Here is a 17,345-nt window from a genome sequence, read left to right as displayed (position 1 = left end):
ATAAATCTAGCTGTCAAGTCTGCCTATGGACCAGGGAAACAAAAAAATAATTTACAGAAACCCATGAAACTTCAAATGACTAATGCTGTAAAAACAGCCCCCTCTCCCCAACACCCCAAGACATGAAAAAGCATCATAATGTTTGATTTCAAAACTACGCCTCCTAGATGAGAATGTTAGGACACATCCTTCTTTTACTAGACATCTGGTAACGCTAAATTAGGCAAATTTTATCTTCATGCTAAAATGGATCTGCAGGTCTCTCCTTTTTCAATTGGTAGTCTGCTAGAGAATGCAGTTTTGTTTTGGGTTTGATCCAGATATAGGAAGATTAAATTTCTATAAACACCATGGCTTGTTGTACAATTCATAAAATTGCTTGCATGAAGCATAATTTCTCATGTTTTATGATTTCTCATGTTATAATTTTGCAAAGAACCCTTGCACTGAAATTTCTGATCTTCCTTTTTTTCTAAGCCTAAAGCTTGTCAGAGCTTATAACAGCAATTACAGTTTATTGTTACATCTGAACACTTTTGAAACCCTAAGAAGCAAGCACCTAAGATATATCAATATTAAAGTAATCCAAGTTCACTTGAGTGAAGAATCAATTGGAAATTAGATAAATTAAGAAGTGAGTTGTTACAAAAAGCTTATTCAATGAATCAGTATGACAGGACTAATAGTTGGTAATAAGAAACTGTTAACAAGGGGCATGCCGCTATAGATGAGTTTAGTTTTTTTTCCAGATTGCTGAAAACCCTCAACCTCCTTCTCTGCTGAAAAGAGTAATATTCATAACCTAGAATCTTATTTGGGGAGACCAACAGCATATCAGTTGTGCTGAAGAACAGTCCACTTTTCTGAAGCAATTACAAACTAACTCAGAGTGGATAGAATGTCTCTTAAGGGGATTAATTTAAAGGCACACTTTATTCTCTATTGATGAACACGCTTTCTTTGTGCTTTCAATCACTTGACTGAAGTCACATGAAGAATTTTTTTCCTCTTTTTTCCACAGCCACTTATTCAAGTTGTTCTGAGAGCATTGTGCCTACTCAATTTGTTATATGTGCTACAAATATCAGTGAAAATAATGATGTACTTGTTTCTTTAGGCCCACTCAAAAGTTGTGAAATGTAGACTGCTCTCCCCTGAGTATTTCTTTCAAAAATTTAAGAGGAAAAAATATTGAGTTTTTAAAAATTATTGTCCCAGCCATATGGAAGAAAGTTGCAGCAGCGAAAATAATTTCAGTTCAGTCTTACTTTTCAACTTGTAATATGAAATTAATACTTCAAACATTAATTTACATTTTACTGAGTACTCTAAAAATCAATTTTAAACAATTTCTGCCTGCAGTCTCTTGAAAAAGGTAGAAAATATTAAATCTACACTTCAGAATCAATGGTACCATCAAAATCTGTAAAGTATTTAATATTCTGCTCTGTTAACTGTTTTGTTTAGTTAGAAACACTTTCACAAGGATAAAATGTTGTGGTAGAATAGTAAGGTGTTATTATTATGGTTGGTTGCAGAGTCAGTCAGATGTTTAGATGTTTGGAATTGGAATTTTTTCTTCACCTATCAAGTCCTTGGGATAGGCAGATGTTGTTTAATAATATTATAGATACATTGTATTATTATTACTATAATTATATTCACAACAATGTGTAATCATAGTTGCCAGTTCTTTAGCTGGTATTGACTTTCATACATATCAAGTTCTTTTCAAGAACCTAGCATGTCATAATGTATCGGCATAGTATACTTGTGGATCCCAAGCATGCAATCTTTTGTAACTGACAGATTTGTTACTGTTGAATTTTTTTTAGTATGGCACTAATGTGCCAATAATCACTGGGACCACCACCACAGCTGGTTTATGCCCTAATCTTTCAATTTCAGTTTTCAGATCTTGATACTTTGTGATCCTCTCCAATTCTTTATGTTCTATTCTTTATGTTCCATTCCCTTGGTATTGTCACATCAATTATTCATACTTTCTTCTTTTCAATCACAATTAATTTTGGTTATGAGTCAAGATTTTATCAGTTTATATTTCGACCTCATAATATTTGGCTATTTTTTCAACTGAAACATGATATTTTTTTTCAGATGTTGCAGTAAATCATTTTGGTGAATATATTATGTTGTTTATAATCAGTTTGTGGATCATCTTGCATCGGCTGAGTATATGATCTACTGTTTTTTCTGCTCTTTGCACTTTGAGTCATTTGATGATTTTTCAAATCTGCACTTTGAATCATTTGATGATTTTTTTACTTCAGGCCTTGATTTATTTAGTATGAATAGCTTATTCTTGAGCAATCAAAATCAAGTCTTCAGCTTCTTTTTTAAAAATGTTCCTGTTGCAAGTCATTGTTAGATTTTATCTTTACCCATTTTTCCTTTGATCTTTTATAGAAATTGACCATGTAGTGTTTTTCCTTGCCAACATTTTGTTCATTTAGTAAGTCCCAATTTTTAATTTGCATCAATCCTGGTTCTTGGCTCTCTTTTACAAATTCAACTAATGCATGTTTTTAATTCTTCGCCACTGTGATGGCTCCATCAGATCCCAGTTTGGAGGAGGAGTTGGAATTGGGACAATTGGATGGTGAAGGCACAGTCCCTTGGAATGAGCAGAAATTCCAGAGTTTGAGGAGGAATCAGTCCCAGGGCTGTTGGGGGGGGGGCAGCTGACCAGATGGAGAGCTGTCTGAAGGAGCAATCAGCTGCAGAGGGTCAGCAGCAATGACAGGTTCCAACCACCTCTGATGAGGAACAGCTGCCTCCCCACCTGATCTGTGGGCAATGAGAGCTTAGCAGAGGGAGGCACAGAAGAGTTGAATGAGGTTGATCACAAGGAAGCAGCCCTGTCCCTCCTCACAAGGAACAGCTGGGGAAAGATGATTTAACTCAGTGGTTCTCAACCTGTGGGTCGTGACGACCATTTGGGGTCGAACGACCATTTCACGGGGGTCGCCAAACAACGCAGTCTGCCATTTTTCCCCCTTTTCCTTAGCTGTGCTACTCCCTTTCATTCTATTGGCTTTTGAAAGCCAATAGAATAGACTCTCTTGAATAGAGTCTAATTCTATTGGCTTTCAAAAGCCAATAGGACTTGTCCAGGCTGTCTCTGCCCTGCTGAGCCCACCAAAAGTCCCATTCTGCAAACGGTGCTGCAAGTTGTCTGCAGCGAAGGCGAGCTGTCTGGAAGTTTCCACGCCTCCCTGCTGAGCAGCTACTAAAAATGTAAGTAAAAGAGGGCCAGGGGTGGGAGGTGGGAGGCCGGCAGGCACAGGGAGGGTTGCTGTCGTGCGTGGAGCCCGGTGGGTGCCTTACCTCCCTTGGGCTGAGCCAGCTGGTGGCCCAGCCAGTGGTCGGCCTGCTCCGTCTCTGCCACTTGCCAGCTACGCCTTCGCCAATGCAGGGGGCGGCACCACGCATGCATGGCGCTCCCAGGCAGGGAAAGTCCTCAACTTACAACCGGTTGGGTAGTCCTCGACTTACGACCGGTTGGGTAGTCCTCGACGTACGACCGGTTGGGGGTCGCACCATTAAAAAGTTTGAGAACCACTGATTTAACCGGATGCTGGGGAAAGGTGAATTTGTCAGAACACTGTTTGCTTTAGGGTGCACTTTCCACAACTGTTTCTTGAACCTTGGACTGTGGTTTTGGATTCTGAACCTCGGACTTTACCTGTGGATTTGTCTTCTTGTCTTTAACATTTTGGACTGTACTTTGACTTTTGGAACCGTGGCCTCTGATTTGTGGATTGGGATTTTATGAATAGTGTGTCTTGTCACTCATGGGAAAGCCTGATCCACCAGGTGGTTCTGGCAGAAGCTGACTATGGATAAGTAAATGGGGTGGGGCTTTACCAGCCTCCTTGGTGAGTTGTTGGGCACTGTAAAAGTGAGTAATAAACTGACTTTAACTAACACCTGCCTTGTGACCCATAACTTGGGTCAAAACTATTAGTTTGTCTGACTTGAAGTAACTTGACAGGTATAATTTATCAATATTACTACAGGGATGTAATGCATAATGAATAGTCATTAGCTTTTTAAAACTGTCCAGTTCAGCTGGTGTCCACTTAATAATCCCAGCAGTGTATTGTATTATCTTTTGTTTGTTTGCTTTTGCTGGAGAGAATTAAAATGATTCTCCCTGCTCTGAAACTCACAGTAGCAGGAACCTTTTGAAAGAATAATTAATAATAAATCTAAAGGGAAAACTGTGGAGGTATTGAACCATGTTCTCTTGCAAGTCAGGTCAATGAATGTTCAAAATGAAACGAGATCCTCCCCCATTGCATACTCCCTTGTGTTTGCAGATATAATGCAGTAAAAAAAAGAAATCAAAGATTTAAATGCTTCTTGTTAAAAAGGGATATGCCACATACTTTCCCCAAGAGCCGTAACCATGGTTGCAGTTTGCTGCAATGGTTAGAGTGGAGGAAAGGAGGAGTTTCTGAACTACGTCTGTAGCTGGACGCCAGGAACAGGATGCTAAAATTGCCTGAGGGATGGAAAAAGAGAAAGAGACAGACAGACACTGTTCTGGAACAATAATATTATCTCACTAACAGCTACATACAAAGGAAGAAAACTCTAGGACAATTTCAGGAAGGAAGGAAGGAAGGAAGGAAGGGCCTGGAGGTTTTTATGGAAACTAAACTGGTTTTGAAAAAAAAGGGAAATAATCAAAATTCAATTTCATATTCTCTCCAGACAAATTCATACACAAAAATGTCACAGTGATTGCTCTCAAAGCAACCCCAATTACTTCTGGCTGCATTTGAAAATGCAATATGGAAGCTGGTATGTGTTTATTTTGTCATGAGGGGGAAAATCTAGGTTATGAGGGAAACTTGTCAAACTGTCAAGCCAGCTCTGCCCTTTAAAGACCTAAAAGACAGGGTGAGGATGAATTCCAGTCCATGAAAAAAATAGATGACCCGGACAGCTTTTACAGAGCCTCATCTATGCAGTCTTGAGGGCTTGTTTTTTTCCCCCTTAATGCTACAGATAAACTGAAAATAAAGCTCCCAACAGAACTGATGGTATTAGCCAGCAGTATAGAGCAGAATCAAACTGACACAGAATCTTCTAGGTACGAATCTACTCATTAGTTTGGCCATGAGAAACAGTGATGTTTGAGATCTAATTAACAAGTTAAAAATCAGCACGTTATCAAGTCTAAGCATCTCTATATGAAATTGCTGATCTTCTAATAAAAATAGGTTATTTGTCCCTTAAATTTGGAACCCCCTTTTCCCTAAGAACTAGTAACCCATTACCCTCGTAGGCACTAAAAGATCTGATTGTAGCTACAAGTACTAGGGGATAGAGCATAGCTGGATCTCAGTAAAGCCCTGAGTGATTATTTGTGGACATGTAGGGGATGTATTGCTTCAGAGGAGTTTTTGGGTAACTTTTTATGTTTTTTTTTTTTTTTACTGTTCTGATACTTCATAAGATGTTCAGGATCATGTTTCATATGTTGCGTGGCTATAAAAAAATCCTTTAAATGAAATAAATAAAAAATTGACATCCATGCTACATCTTTCTTTTAAAAGTAAGGAAAACCAGTAAATTAATCCTGCCAATATAACATTCCAACTGCAGATGTGGAAAATATAAAAGTGTTATCAAATATAGAAAAACGACTGTCTTTTTCAGACACAACCAACTGCTGGAAATTGCTTCATTTTTGTCTAGAAGATATTCTCTTCTAGTCAAGCCTTTCTGGGAAACTTCAGTCATGTTGCCTTCTAAATCAAACATAATAGCCACTTCTAGCTGCCCCAGAAGAAAATCTTACCAACTATCTGTTCAAACATGTATATGAGTCTCAGCTCTTTTAAAGCACCTGGATCTTTTAAGAAACAATACACAGTCCTCGTGGGTTACAGTTCTAATTTAGACATTGTTTATAAAACAAGGGAGTTTTCCATTGAATAGATGTTGAGTTGCAGCATATTGTGTACCATTTTGTACTATTTGATTAACTCTGCCTTGAATTTTAAAAGTGAGATAAAAGATCTAATACTACTAATATTGTTCTGTGGTAAATGAAGTAATCATTGCCACACATTTTTTTAAAATCCTTTCACTGACATCAGTTAAAGTAACATTTCTTGTATCAGGTCACAGGATGACATAAATTTTCAAAAAGACATAATTGTAGACTGAAATGATATAGAAAGTAGTATGTTTGTGTCTCTGCACTGCCGTGTTATATTTTCAGTAAGAACATTTGCCAGAGGAATGGGGTAAAAAACAAAATGATGAAAAGGCTATTGTGGTATTATGATGCTTTTTTCTACGTGTATCATAAAAATCTAAACAACAGCAACAACAATAATAATAGAAGGTCAAGAACTGAAGTTCCTCTGGTTTAAATGAGCTGCATGGATTCTGGTTGAAATCACTAACAAATTTGCATGCAAGATTAGCAAACCAGATGAATCAGATTCTGGAAACACCAGAAAGTGAAAAATAACTAACAATTAAAAGAACTTTCTTGATTCAGAAGGATGCAGAAAAGGAAAATAAACCTGAAAATTACAGGCCAATCACTTGCCTGCTAACAACATACAAATTACTTACAGGCATTATTGCAAACCAAATTTATGAATATCTAGAAAACAAGGATTTGCTGCCTGTGAAACAGAAAGAGTTCAAAGAAAATTCAAAAAGAACCAAAGACCAACTGATGATTGACAAACTGGTTTGAGGAATTCAAAGAAAAGATGAATAAATTTGTTTACGGTCTGGTTTGATTATAAGAAAGCATTTGATTCTGTTCCACACAGCTGGATTGAGAAATGCTTAGACATTTTTGGAATTAGTAGCAACATTCAGAAATTCCTGAAGACTTCCATGAAGCTATGGCAAACTAAGCTGATGGCCTTTGGAGAAGAAATTGGTGAAGCTGAAATCAAATGAGGAATCTTCCAAGGCGACTCGTTGTTACCTCTGTTATTTGTACTTTTGATGGCACCGCTAACAAGCATTTTGAACAAAACAAACTGGCTATGAGTTGTCTAAAAAAGGGTTGAAAATTTCCCATTTGCTTTACATGGATGATTTAAAACTGTTTGGAAAAAAAAACTGAATTGAGCTCACTGATGAAAAGAACTGATGAGTTTAGCAGATACATTGAAATGCAATTTGGCATTGACAAATGTGCAACAATTATTGTTAAGACAGGAAAAATAGTTGAAGATGATGGATTCAAACTTGATAATGAAGAGCTGATAAAAGCAATAACATGAGAAGAAGGATACAACTACATAGGAGTTTTGGAAGCTTCTGAGCTGTTGAACAACCAAGTCAAGGAAGCTACTTCAACAAAATACATAACGTATTTAAACAAAATGCATATTTTTTTCAAAGAGCAAGAAGCGGAAGCAATATATACACATGTACGTGTGTTGTATATATTATACAGTGCTTTTTTTGTAAAAAAGAAAAAGAAAAAGAAAAAGAAAGGTGCCGGAACTCACACGTTATACAACCTGCCTTGCCTACCCTACAAGATTCCATCCCAAAAAGGTGCCGGAACTCTATTATGAGCGTTCTATGACAAAAAAGCCCTGATTATACATATAAATGCAGTAATTTTTCTAAGCATGTTTCATGCCACCAAGAGCTCTCCTGGTTTCTCTAAACTGACATGTATGATTTTTTAGCCCATTGGGAGATGGACAGAGATCGGTAGCTTGTTGTGCTTTCTTTTAAACAAATCAGTTTCAAATAAAAAGCTGGCTAGGGAAGACCAAGAAAAAAAACAAAATACATAAAGTGAATCCTGAAAATCTTGAGATCACAGCTGAATGGAGGAAATATCATAAAAGCAATTAACATCTGGGCAGTGCCTATAATAAGATATTCAGCTGGAATAGTTGATTGGATTCAGCTAGAACTTGATAATTTGGATCAAAAGACAAGAAAACTAATGACAGCTCACCATGCTCTGCACCCAAAAAGTAATGTTGATTGATTCTATTTGCCAGGATCTCAGGGTGACAGAATCTTCTTACAGGTGAAACAAACTGTGGAAAAGGAAAAACACAGCTTAAATGACCACATAAAAAAGCAAAAGAGCCTTTGCTGAAGGAGGTGAAAAAGGGCAACCTTTTGAAAAAAACACGATTGAAAGCAGAATATCGAAAGGAAACAATTGAGCATTGGGTTTTTAACTGGAAAAAGAAGTCAATATCTTGAAGGACATTGACGAAAAGATAGATACAAAGCTAACATGGCTAATTGAGATCAGGAATACTAAAGAAAGAATTTGAAGGCTTCATTTTGGCTGCTCAAGAAAAAGCCTTGCAGACCAATTCCATAAAAACAAAAATTCAGCATCAACAACAGCAAATGTCAATTATGCAATGAGAAAGATGAAACAGTGGATCACCTTAATACCTTTGCTGCAGCAAAATCTCAGTCTGATTATCTACAACATCATGACTGAATTGCCAAAATTATACATTGGAAGCTTTGCGAGAAGTTTTGGTTTGAATGCAGCAAAGATTACTGGAATACCAAATTTTCATTCTTGAAAATGAGCAAGAGACTTTTGGATCCAAACAGACAGACATCTGGCCCACAACATGCCTTATTGTGGAAAAGTAAAAAGTCTGGTTCATTGATATTGCAATATGAGGTGATGCATGAATTAAAGAGCTAGAAAAAATAACAAAATACCATGATCTGCAAATTGAAGTTGAGCGATTATGAAAGAACAAATCAATGGTTGTACCAATAATAATAGGAGCCTGTGGAGCAATACCCAAAGGGCTGCCTGGATACATGGAAATTTTGAATTTATTGGACCTGAATATCCTGACTCTGCAAAAAAACCACTCTACTCAGAACTGCCTATATACTCAGACATTACCTTAACAGCTCTTAGAATCTTGGTTAGGACTTGAAATGTTAAGTTTTTACCAATCCCAGACTATGAATTGAATTGAAGATTAAATTTTAAATAATAATAATAATAATGTTGATGTCACATTCACAATTAGAAATGGTGGAGCTTGTGTTGTTAAATTTGTGTCATAATTCTGAAGAACCAGTTCTGAATTCTGCAGATGCCTATTTGTGTAAATCAAACATATTTTCTCTCATTTTATATTTACTTGTAGAATAATTCCACTTGCCAAGTATGCTTTTGCTGAATCAGTTTGTCCTGGACTTATGATCACAACTGGGACTAGAATTTCTGTTATAAATGGTTGCAGTTGTAAGTAGAGTTGAACCTGATTTTATAACAAATTTTATTGTGATCATTAAACAAAACATACATCCTTAATGAATGAGGTCATTAAGTGAATTATCCATTAGGTAATTGTCAAAAAAGGTTGGAGATTGCAATCACTTGTCCACAGGATGCTGCAACCAACTGTAAATGTGAGCCAGTTGCCAAACATCCAAATTGCAAACTACATTGCTGTAGTGATAAGGTGACCAACTTTTTTACAATGAAAAGGAGGACACAAATAAATTGAAGAAAAAATATTGTAAATAAAAAAAACATTTTATTCACTGGAACAATAATACAGACAACTTGCATGTGCAAAGTTTGCCAGCCGGGTGTTTTGGTGCGCTTTCGAAAGCCAATAGTGGGAGTAGCACAGCTCATGCAAAAGTTGAAAAAAAAACCATCAAAAAAAGGTGCCGGAATGCCGTTCTGAGCGTTCTATGAGGAAAAAAAAGCCCTGCAGATTAGTCTTCAAATATCGAAAAGGAGGACATGTAAGAGGACACTTTTGAGGAAGGACAGAACTTACAAAAGGAGGACTGTCCTCCCTAAAGGAGGACGGTTGGTCACCTTAGTAGTGATAATGTGACGGTCATAAGTGGTAAATTTTAATTTTGAATATCAAACAAATGATCACAAGTCAAGGAGAATCAAGTTTTGCCTGCATAGCATTGCTTGCACCAACTGAAAGTTTTACTTTCATCTAGCCTGTTTTGATGTAGGGCTTTCTCCACAACTGAACTGGGGGTTTATCCATTTTTTTCTTGAGTTATACGTAACAGTGAACTTTGCTAATTTTCATTGATAACATGCATCTTGTGTCCATTTGAAATTACTGAAAAAAGAGTATCAAGTCAATTTGTGAGCACCAATCATTATAGGCAATATTTTTAGTTTTCTCCTCTGGCTTTAGACCATCTCCTTTCAGTTGTTTTCAACCAGTTTATTAATGGGACAGAGCATTATGAGCACTGAATGAGTCTGATTTCAGAACTTTGCCTGGCCTTCTCTTCACTGATGTGGCTGGCCCTTTTCCTATATCTTACTTACTATAAATAATATAGGGGAGGTTATTATAAAGATATTGAAGGATATTAGGCCCAGGACAAACCTTGATATCCCACTGCATATTTTCCTCCAGGTAGATGTCGTTCCATTGAGGACTACAATTTGTCAGGCAGTTATGAATCTATCAGGCTATGATGCTCTTGATCCCCTATTTTTCTATCTTACCTATATTTAGGGTGGAGCATGTTAAACAAAATCATTTCACTGCCCTCAAAAATATTGCAAAGGATGGCTTTAGTAGTTAGAAATATATTATGATATAACTTTAGCGAGAGGGGTTAAAATATAATTGCACTTATAACTGCTGTGAAGAATATAAAAAGTTACTACTTTGCATATTTTTCTTTTCTATTTTTAACTTTAATTTCTCTTTGAATATTTTTATACTGTATTAGTTTTTACCTTTAAAAAACATTAAAAGTATATATACTGTATTTACTGTGTGTGTATATACATACATACACATATAAACATACATACATACGTATGCAGGGCTTTTTTTTTTTATCATAGAACGCCCAGAACAGAGTTCCAGCACCTTTTTTGGATGGAACCTTGTAGGGTAGGAAAGGCAGGTTGTATGACGTGTGTGAGTTCTGACACCTTTTTTTTTTTTTTTTTTTTACAAAAAAAGCACTGTGCATATGTACATATGTATTTTCTGGAGGTATGATGGCTCAGACGTAAAAGATGCTGAGCTTGACAGCCCAGGTTTGAGACCTGAGTGCTGCAGAAAAGAGCAACTCCTGTTCCTTGCCCCAGTTCCTGCCCACTTAGCAGTTCAAAAGCATGCAAATATGAGTATATTACTAGGTACCACTTTGATGGGAAAATAACAGCATTCCACACACATTTGGCATATAGCTGTGCTTGCCACACGACCACGGAAAATATCTTCAGACAATGCTGACTGTCTTGGCCAAGAAAAAAAGAAATGGAGATGAGCACTGTGCTGTAGAGCCAGACACAACTGGATAGGAAAACATCTCTCTCTCTCTTCTCCCTCTCCCCCCCTCTCAATAAACAAATGTTGCATGTGATGTAGAGATCTACTTGTCCCATCACATTAACTAATACAGTCTCTCTATCCCAACTTCACTGCAATCAAGCATTGAAACTCTCCACCACCACCATCAATTCTATGCGCAGCAATACCCCATTCCTCAGGTCCTCACTCCGGGCCCTCTGCCTGACCCCTTGAGTCAGCATCGTCTTTCAGATATTTGTAATCTGCTTTGACCAGAAGATTCATTACCAGCGCGAGGGCTCGCCAGCTTCCGCGTGTCACGAGCTGAGTGGGCGTGGCTTACGCTGAGCTTGTCTTGCATAGCTCTGCTGCCTAGAGCTGGTATCATCCCACCTGCGGCCATTTGTCGAAGAGCGGTATCGCGGAGCTCCTGCATCAGCCATCAGCGTGGCGCGTCGCTTAGGAGCGAGGAAGACGCTCCCGTTGAATTGCAGCGCCAGCGGCGAAGGCGGGATGGAGGAGGAGGAGGGTAAAAGCATAGGTTCTGTGGCTTTTCTCGCTTAATCTTTTCTTACAGGATGCTTGAGTTGGCTCTCGGCGAACCTTCCCAGCCCTCCGCCCTCTTTTCGTGAGTGGGGGAACACATTTCTGATCTCCAGCGAAGGAATGAGTGTCATGTTTATGCAAGGAGTCTTTCTTTCTCAGTGGCTTTGGTGGATTGCAACCCTGTCCGATCCCACTTTATGGGGATTTGCAAGAGAAATTCTTCAGGGGTGGGTAAGGGTGTTTTCCTCACCGTGTTAGTTCGTAGGTTCTTTAGTGTCTATTTACCCAGTTCCCGCTGTTCTTATTCAGCCGGCATCCCCAGTAAATAATTTGAATTTAGATGCGAAGGTCGCCTAGCTCTTCAGCAACTTTCAAGGGAATAAAAGAGGCCTAAATAACTTACGTTATCGCCATGGATTAACTTCGCCAACAGCATTGTACTCACCTGTCTTTTAAAGAAACCAACATCACATAATCCACCCATTTACTATTACAAAGCCCAAAGTCTTAAAAAACAAAACAAAATAAAGCATTACCCAACCTCACTACCTTCCCTATTAGTCTGTGTCATAGAACAGTAATTTCTGTAAGCACTATAAAAGGAATGCAGGTGGTTTTTTATTATGAACATGGAATTGCTATTGCTGTATAGAAATATGTATGTTTGTTTCAGAGTAAAAAAAAGGTTGCCTATCTAACACAAATACACAGGTACAAAGTATTTTTACTTTGGAAATATTTCTCAAAATAAAAACAATGCAGATTCAAAATTAAAGATAAAATAGAGAACAGAAAAGTGAAAAATAAAAATAGAAAAGAAAAAGAATAAGCTGTTTTCTATCTTCTTAACAGCAGTTAAATTAATTGCTGTTAATTTAAAATATAAAAATAATTTATATTTTACTCTCTCTAGGCCTAGTTACATTAAAATTTCCTCTATTACTATATTCTACTCTTTCTAATAATTAAATCTATAAATCAGCAGTTCATTTTTTTTTCCACGAAAAAAAGTCAGAAGTCACCCCTTTTTGATTTTGTTAGCCATATAGCTCCATCCTTTCAGGCTAGTGGCCTGGTAGTGGCTGGATCTAGTCCTAACATACTGGGATTACACTCCAGTCTTGTGCAGAATTGGGATAGCCATTGGCTTGAGTCTGTTGATTTGTACATACCTAATACAATTTAAAGTTATGCTCTACATATGCTAAAGTCAATAAGTTCAGTAAGTTTAAAGCTAGCAAAGAAAAATATATTTCATTGAGCACAAATGCTCTTGCTTTTACTATTCACCTATAATGTTATAGAAATAATTTTTAAATATTAGAAAATATTAACATAGCAACATGACATGTATGCATTTATTACATTGTCCTTCCCTTCCTTTAATTACATTTAAATTTTCCTTAAGTAGACTGCTCTGCCTTTGGGAAGTGGTAAATCCCAGCTGACCCCATGAATTCTGAGAGGCCTTTCTGAAACTTTTCTCCATGTATCTATAACTGTTCACAATAAGATAGTGTATATTATTTCAGTGCTGTCACAGAGAATGTTTGGGAACAGAGACTACCATAAGTTATTTCAAGTATTACGTGAATGAAAAAGCTAGATAAATTTCTGTAGACAGTTGATAGAGTTATAGTGTAGGTAGGAAACTGCTCTTGTATTAAGCCAGACACTGGTGAAACTATTCCTGGCAGCAGCTATCCAAAGTTAAGGGCAATCCTAGAAGACAAATTGATCCTGGAATCTTCTGCTTATAAAACTGGTATTCAGTCATTGTGACTCATTACTGATATGTTTCTTACAAGCATCAAGGACTTTTGTACAGCAAATTTTACTATGGCATTTTTAAAAAATTGCTACTTTTTTGCAATTTACTATGGTAAATTTTACAGTACATTTTGTGTATTGTACATAATACAAGCTTGTCATAAATCGTTTTATGTTTTTGGTCATACAAGGTAATGCTGCCAGCCTTCCGGTAAAGTTTGTATGTGCGATGTCGTTTATATGAGCAATTCACTTTGTTTGTCATATTGTTACTTTATGCTTTATGAAAAAATAATTGTTCTGGGTTTTTTCTTTTGTATGCTTATTAACAAGCACATCTTGGTAATCTGTAGTTTTGCAAGTTCATTTCTTAGTATCACATAGTTTCCAATACCTTATCTTGCCTTATTTTGAATGCAAATATTTCATTAAGGGAATAAATACATATGATAAATCAAAACATTTAAGCCATGATCCAATAACTCCTTAGATTTCTTGAGTCTATACATCTGAGGTTAGCGGAATATCAGGTGTCTTTGAGTTACAAACCTAATGGAGCCTGCCCATCATAGTGGTAACTATAAATGCAGGCCAGATGCTGAGTACTCAAATTGCAGTCACATAGTAGGGGGCTGACAGTTGGAATTTTAAATTCAGATCATAAGTTTTCCCAGAGAAGTCTGTCATAACTTCAAATGGTTGTATAGACAATAGTAGGTTGGTCTCACAGTAGTACTCTCTAAATTAGAAACCTAATTTATATAAAATAACGAGATGAAATAAGTGCAGAACACAACACTAGGCTTTATGCTTGTGGCATATTGACCTATATATGCCAAAATTGACCAATTCTGTCCTTACCATTAGCATGTTGGGGTATGGATACAACTAAAAGGGAAAATGATGGTTTAATTATGAATGAAAGGCCTCAAATACCTGGATGTATAAATTGGTGTTGTTTAACTTGTGGTGGATGTGGATGAAAGTAGGTTTTCACTATTCTGAATGAAAGCAATCCAGAATAGGAGGTAGTATTTTGGGTAGCATCAAGAATAACTGTTTGTGGGGAAAAAGGGACATATAAGAAAAGAAAATAAGTGAAAAACCCTAGATCAGACATGTCAAACTCGCGACGTCACGTGACATAGCAGGACTGTTTTGCCATTGCCAGCAATGGGGGGGTGCGGCTTCCGTGTGACGCAACTGGCCTGTGGGCCGACAGTTTGACACCCCTGCCCTAGATTGATTATAAGAACAGAACATACAAATCCTGTATGAAAAGCGATAAAGTATATTAATCTCTGGCAGAATGAAGAGGAAATGGAGGCATAAGTATGTGGAAACTGCTTTGAAAAGTATAAAAATTATATCACATGACTATGATTACACAATAATGGGAAAGATGAAATAATGCTTTATGGAATTATACAATAAAAGAGCCTGTGAATAAGAAAAAATACATGTAAAAGAGTGTAGTTAAAAGTTAAGAGAAAGATACTGTATATTGGATATAGAAAAAAACATTTGACAGAATTCTTATTGAATTGTGCATTTGTAATTTAGAACAAATGTATGATAAAGCAAATAAATTTAAGTTGTGGAATGTTTTTCATTAAAGTGGAGTTTGATAACATTTATGAAAACCTCAAAAACAAGCAAAGGAGCATAAAAACAAAAATAAAACAAAACCAAAAAAACTATGTGGATGTAGTGAAAGCAAAGGTATTTTGCAACAATAGAAAATAATGGAGAGGCAGAATAGAATAGAATAGGATAGAATAGAATAGAATAGAATAGAATAGAATAGAATAGAATCTGGAAGGGACCTTGGAGATCTTCTAGTCCAACCCCCTGCTCAAGCAGTAGAACCTATACCATTTCAGACAAGTGACTGTCTAGCCTCTTTTTAAAAATATCCAGTGATGGAGGGCCCACGATTTCTGGGGGCAAGCTATTCCACTGGTTAATTGTCCTCACTGTCAGGAACTTTCTCCTTAATTCCAAGTTGCTTCTCTCTTTGATCAATTTCCAACTATTGTTTCTTGTCCTTCCCTCTGGGGCTCTGGTGAATAACATGACCCCTCTTCTTTCTGGCAGCCCATTAAATACTAGAATACTGCTATCATGTCTCCCCTATTTCTTCTTTTTAGACTAGCCAAACTCAAGTCCTGCAGCCGTTCTTAGTATGTTTTAGTCTCCAGGCCTTTGATCATCTTAGACTTAGTTGCTCTTTTCTAAATTTTTTCCAAACTCTCAACATCTTTTTTTTGATATGGTGACCAAAATTGGCTGCAGTGTTTCAAGTGTATATAAAGCTATGTGTATATGTATATGTGTATAAAGCTATGCGTATAAAGCTATGCTTTATTTTATTCTATTTTATTAACTAATGCTTTTCTTTGGCTAACTATTTCTTACACACTTTCTGTACTTTGCAAAACATTGCTGAAGCAAATGGTGTGATAGGGATGCATGTGGGTAGGTATGTTAGTGTGTATACACACATACACACATATATACTTGGGCTTGTACGTGGGGTTGCATTAAAGTTGATTTGTATAAATCCGTGGTGGTGAACCTATGGCACGTGTGCCACAGATGGCACACAGAGCCCTCTCTATGGGCATGCGCACCGTCGCCCCAGTCCTAGGCCCATGGTGGCAAACCTATGGCACACGTGCCACAGGTGGCATGCAGAGCCCACTCTGTGGGCACGCGTGCCGTCGCCCCAGTCCTAGGCCTTCAGCTGGGTTTTATAAAACCTTTTTGCTTTAGGCCTCCACTGCTGTGTGCAAAAAAAAAAAAAAGGTTCAATCAATCAATCAATTTCAACGTCTTACGGGAAAAAAAAAGATCTCGCAAAGTTGGAATTGGTTGATTGAACTTTTTTTGTCTCACCCAGTCTGCCGTTACCACCGCAGCCACATCCACCCTATTGGCCACATCCACCCAATGGACCACGCCCACCCGGCACCCGACGATACATAAGTGGGTTTTGGGTTGCAGTCTGGCCACTCAGTCTCTAAAAGGTTTGCCATCACTGGTATAAATCCTTCTTGTTTTTACATAATTTGCCTACAAAAGAAAAAAAACAATTGTTTATCTGGTTCATCTTGAGCTAAAGAAAGATAATAAAAATACATTTTTCTCACATATTAAAATAAATGCTAAGTTGGAGAGATATTTTGAGTGAAATAACTTAACTAAAATTAGTACCTACCATACCTTGGCTGACTTCACAAGAAGAACAAAATCAAATCAAATTTGTTTTTGGATAAGACACAGCCAAAAAAAGTAGGTTAGACTGTAAATTAGGGGGGGAAATGGTCAGCTGTGCCCATGGTATCATGAGCGTATTTTATTTTGAATTAAATAAATGTATTATTAATGTATCGGGATTTGCTATATTCTCTCCTTAAAATAAATGTAATCTTAAATAAAATAACTGAAGTGGAGTGCTATTAAAATGACTAAAAATGTGTACTTTCACTCATATTTTTCAAAAGAGCACTAACCTAAGTGACAGCCTCTCAATAGTATTTTCAAATAGCAATATGCTACAATTTGTGATGAATTGCCATAGAAATCAAGTTTAAAGCTATCTTAGAATATGAATTAAACTAATTTTATGGATCTATGAATCTGTCCCTTAATATTTTCATTTTAGTCTGCAAGCAGCTAATAGGAAGAATAGAAAGATGAAAAATGACT

The 17,345-nt window shown here is 37.0% G+C and overlaps 1 protein-coding gene across 4 annotated transcripts in view; it reads left to right on the top strand.

Moving 5' to 3' along the window:
- Positions 1-17,345, top strand: part of GADL1 (glutamate decarboxylase like 1) — a 197,225-nt gene that overhangs the window by 60,700 nt on the left and 119,180 nt on the right. The window contains exon 1 of one of the 4 annotated variants that reach the window (XM_039343761.1): positions 11,684-11,847. The exons of 2 other annotated variants lie outside the window; for them this stretch is intronic. In XM_039343761.1, coding sequence (XP_039199695.1) covers positions 11,832-11,847 — 16 coding nt within the window. In that variant the 5' untranslated portion in view covers positions 11,684-11,831. Of the gene's footprint in view, positions 1-11,683; positions 11,848-11,938; positions 12,092-17,345 lie in introns of those variants that run through there. One more of the 4 variants, XM_039343762.1, reaches the window with a different exon arrangement.

Source organism: Crotalus tigris, unplaced genomic scaffold, assembly GCF_016545835.1.
Source record: "Crotalus tigris isolate CLP2741 ecotype Arizona unplaced genomic scaffold, ASM1654583v1 scf7180000017871.4482833, whole genome shotgun sequence".
In the NCBI taxonomy this organism is placed as follows: Eukaryota; Metazoa; Chordata; class Lepidosauria; order Squamata; family Viperidae; genus Crotalus; species Crotalus tigris.
The sequence above is the reverse complement of the archived record's forward strand: the minus strand, read 5'-3'. Positions and strand labels throughout refer to the sequence as shown.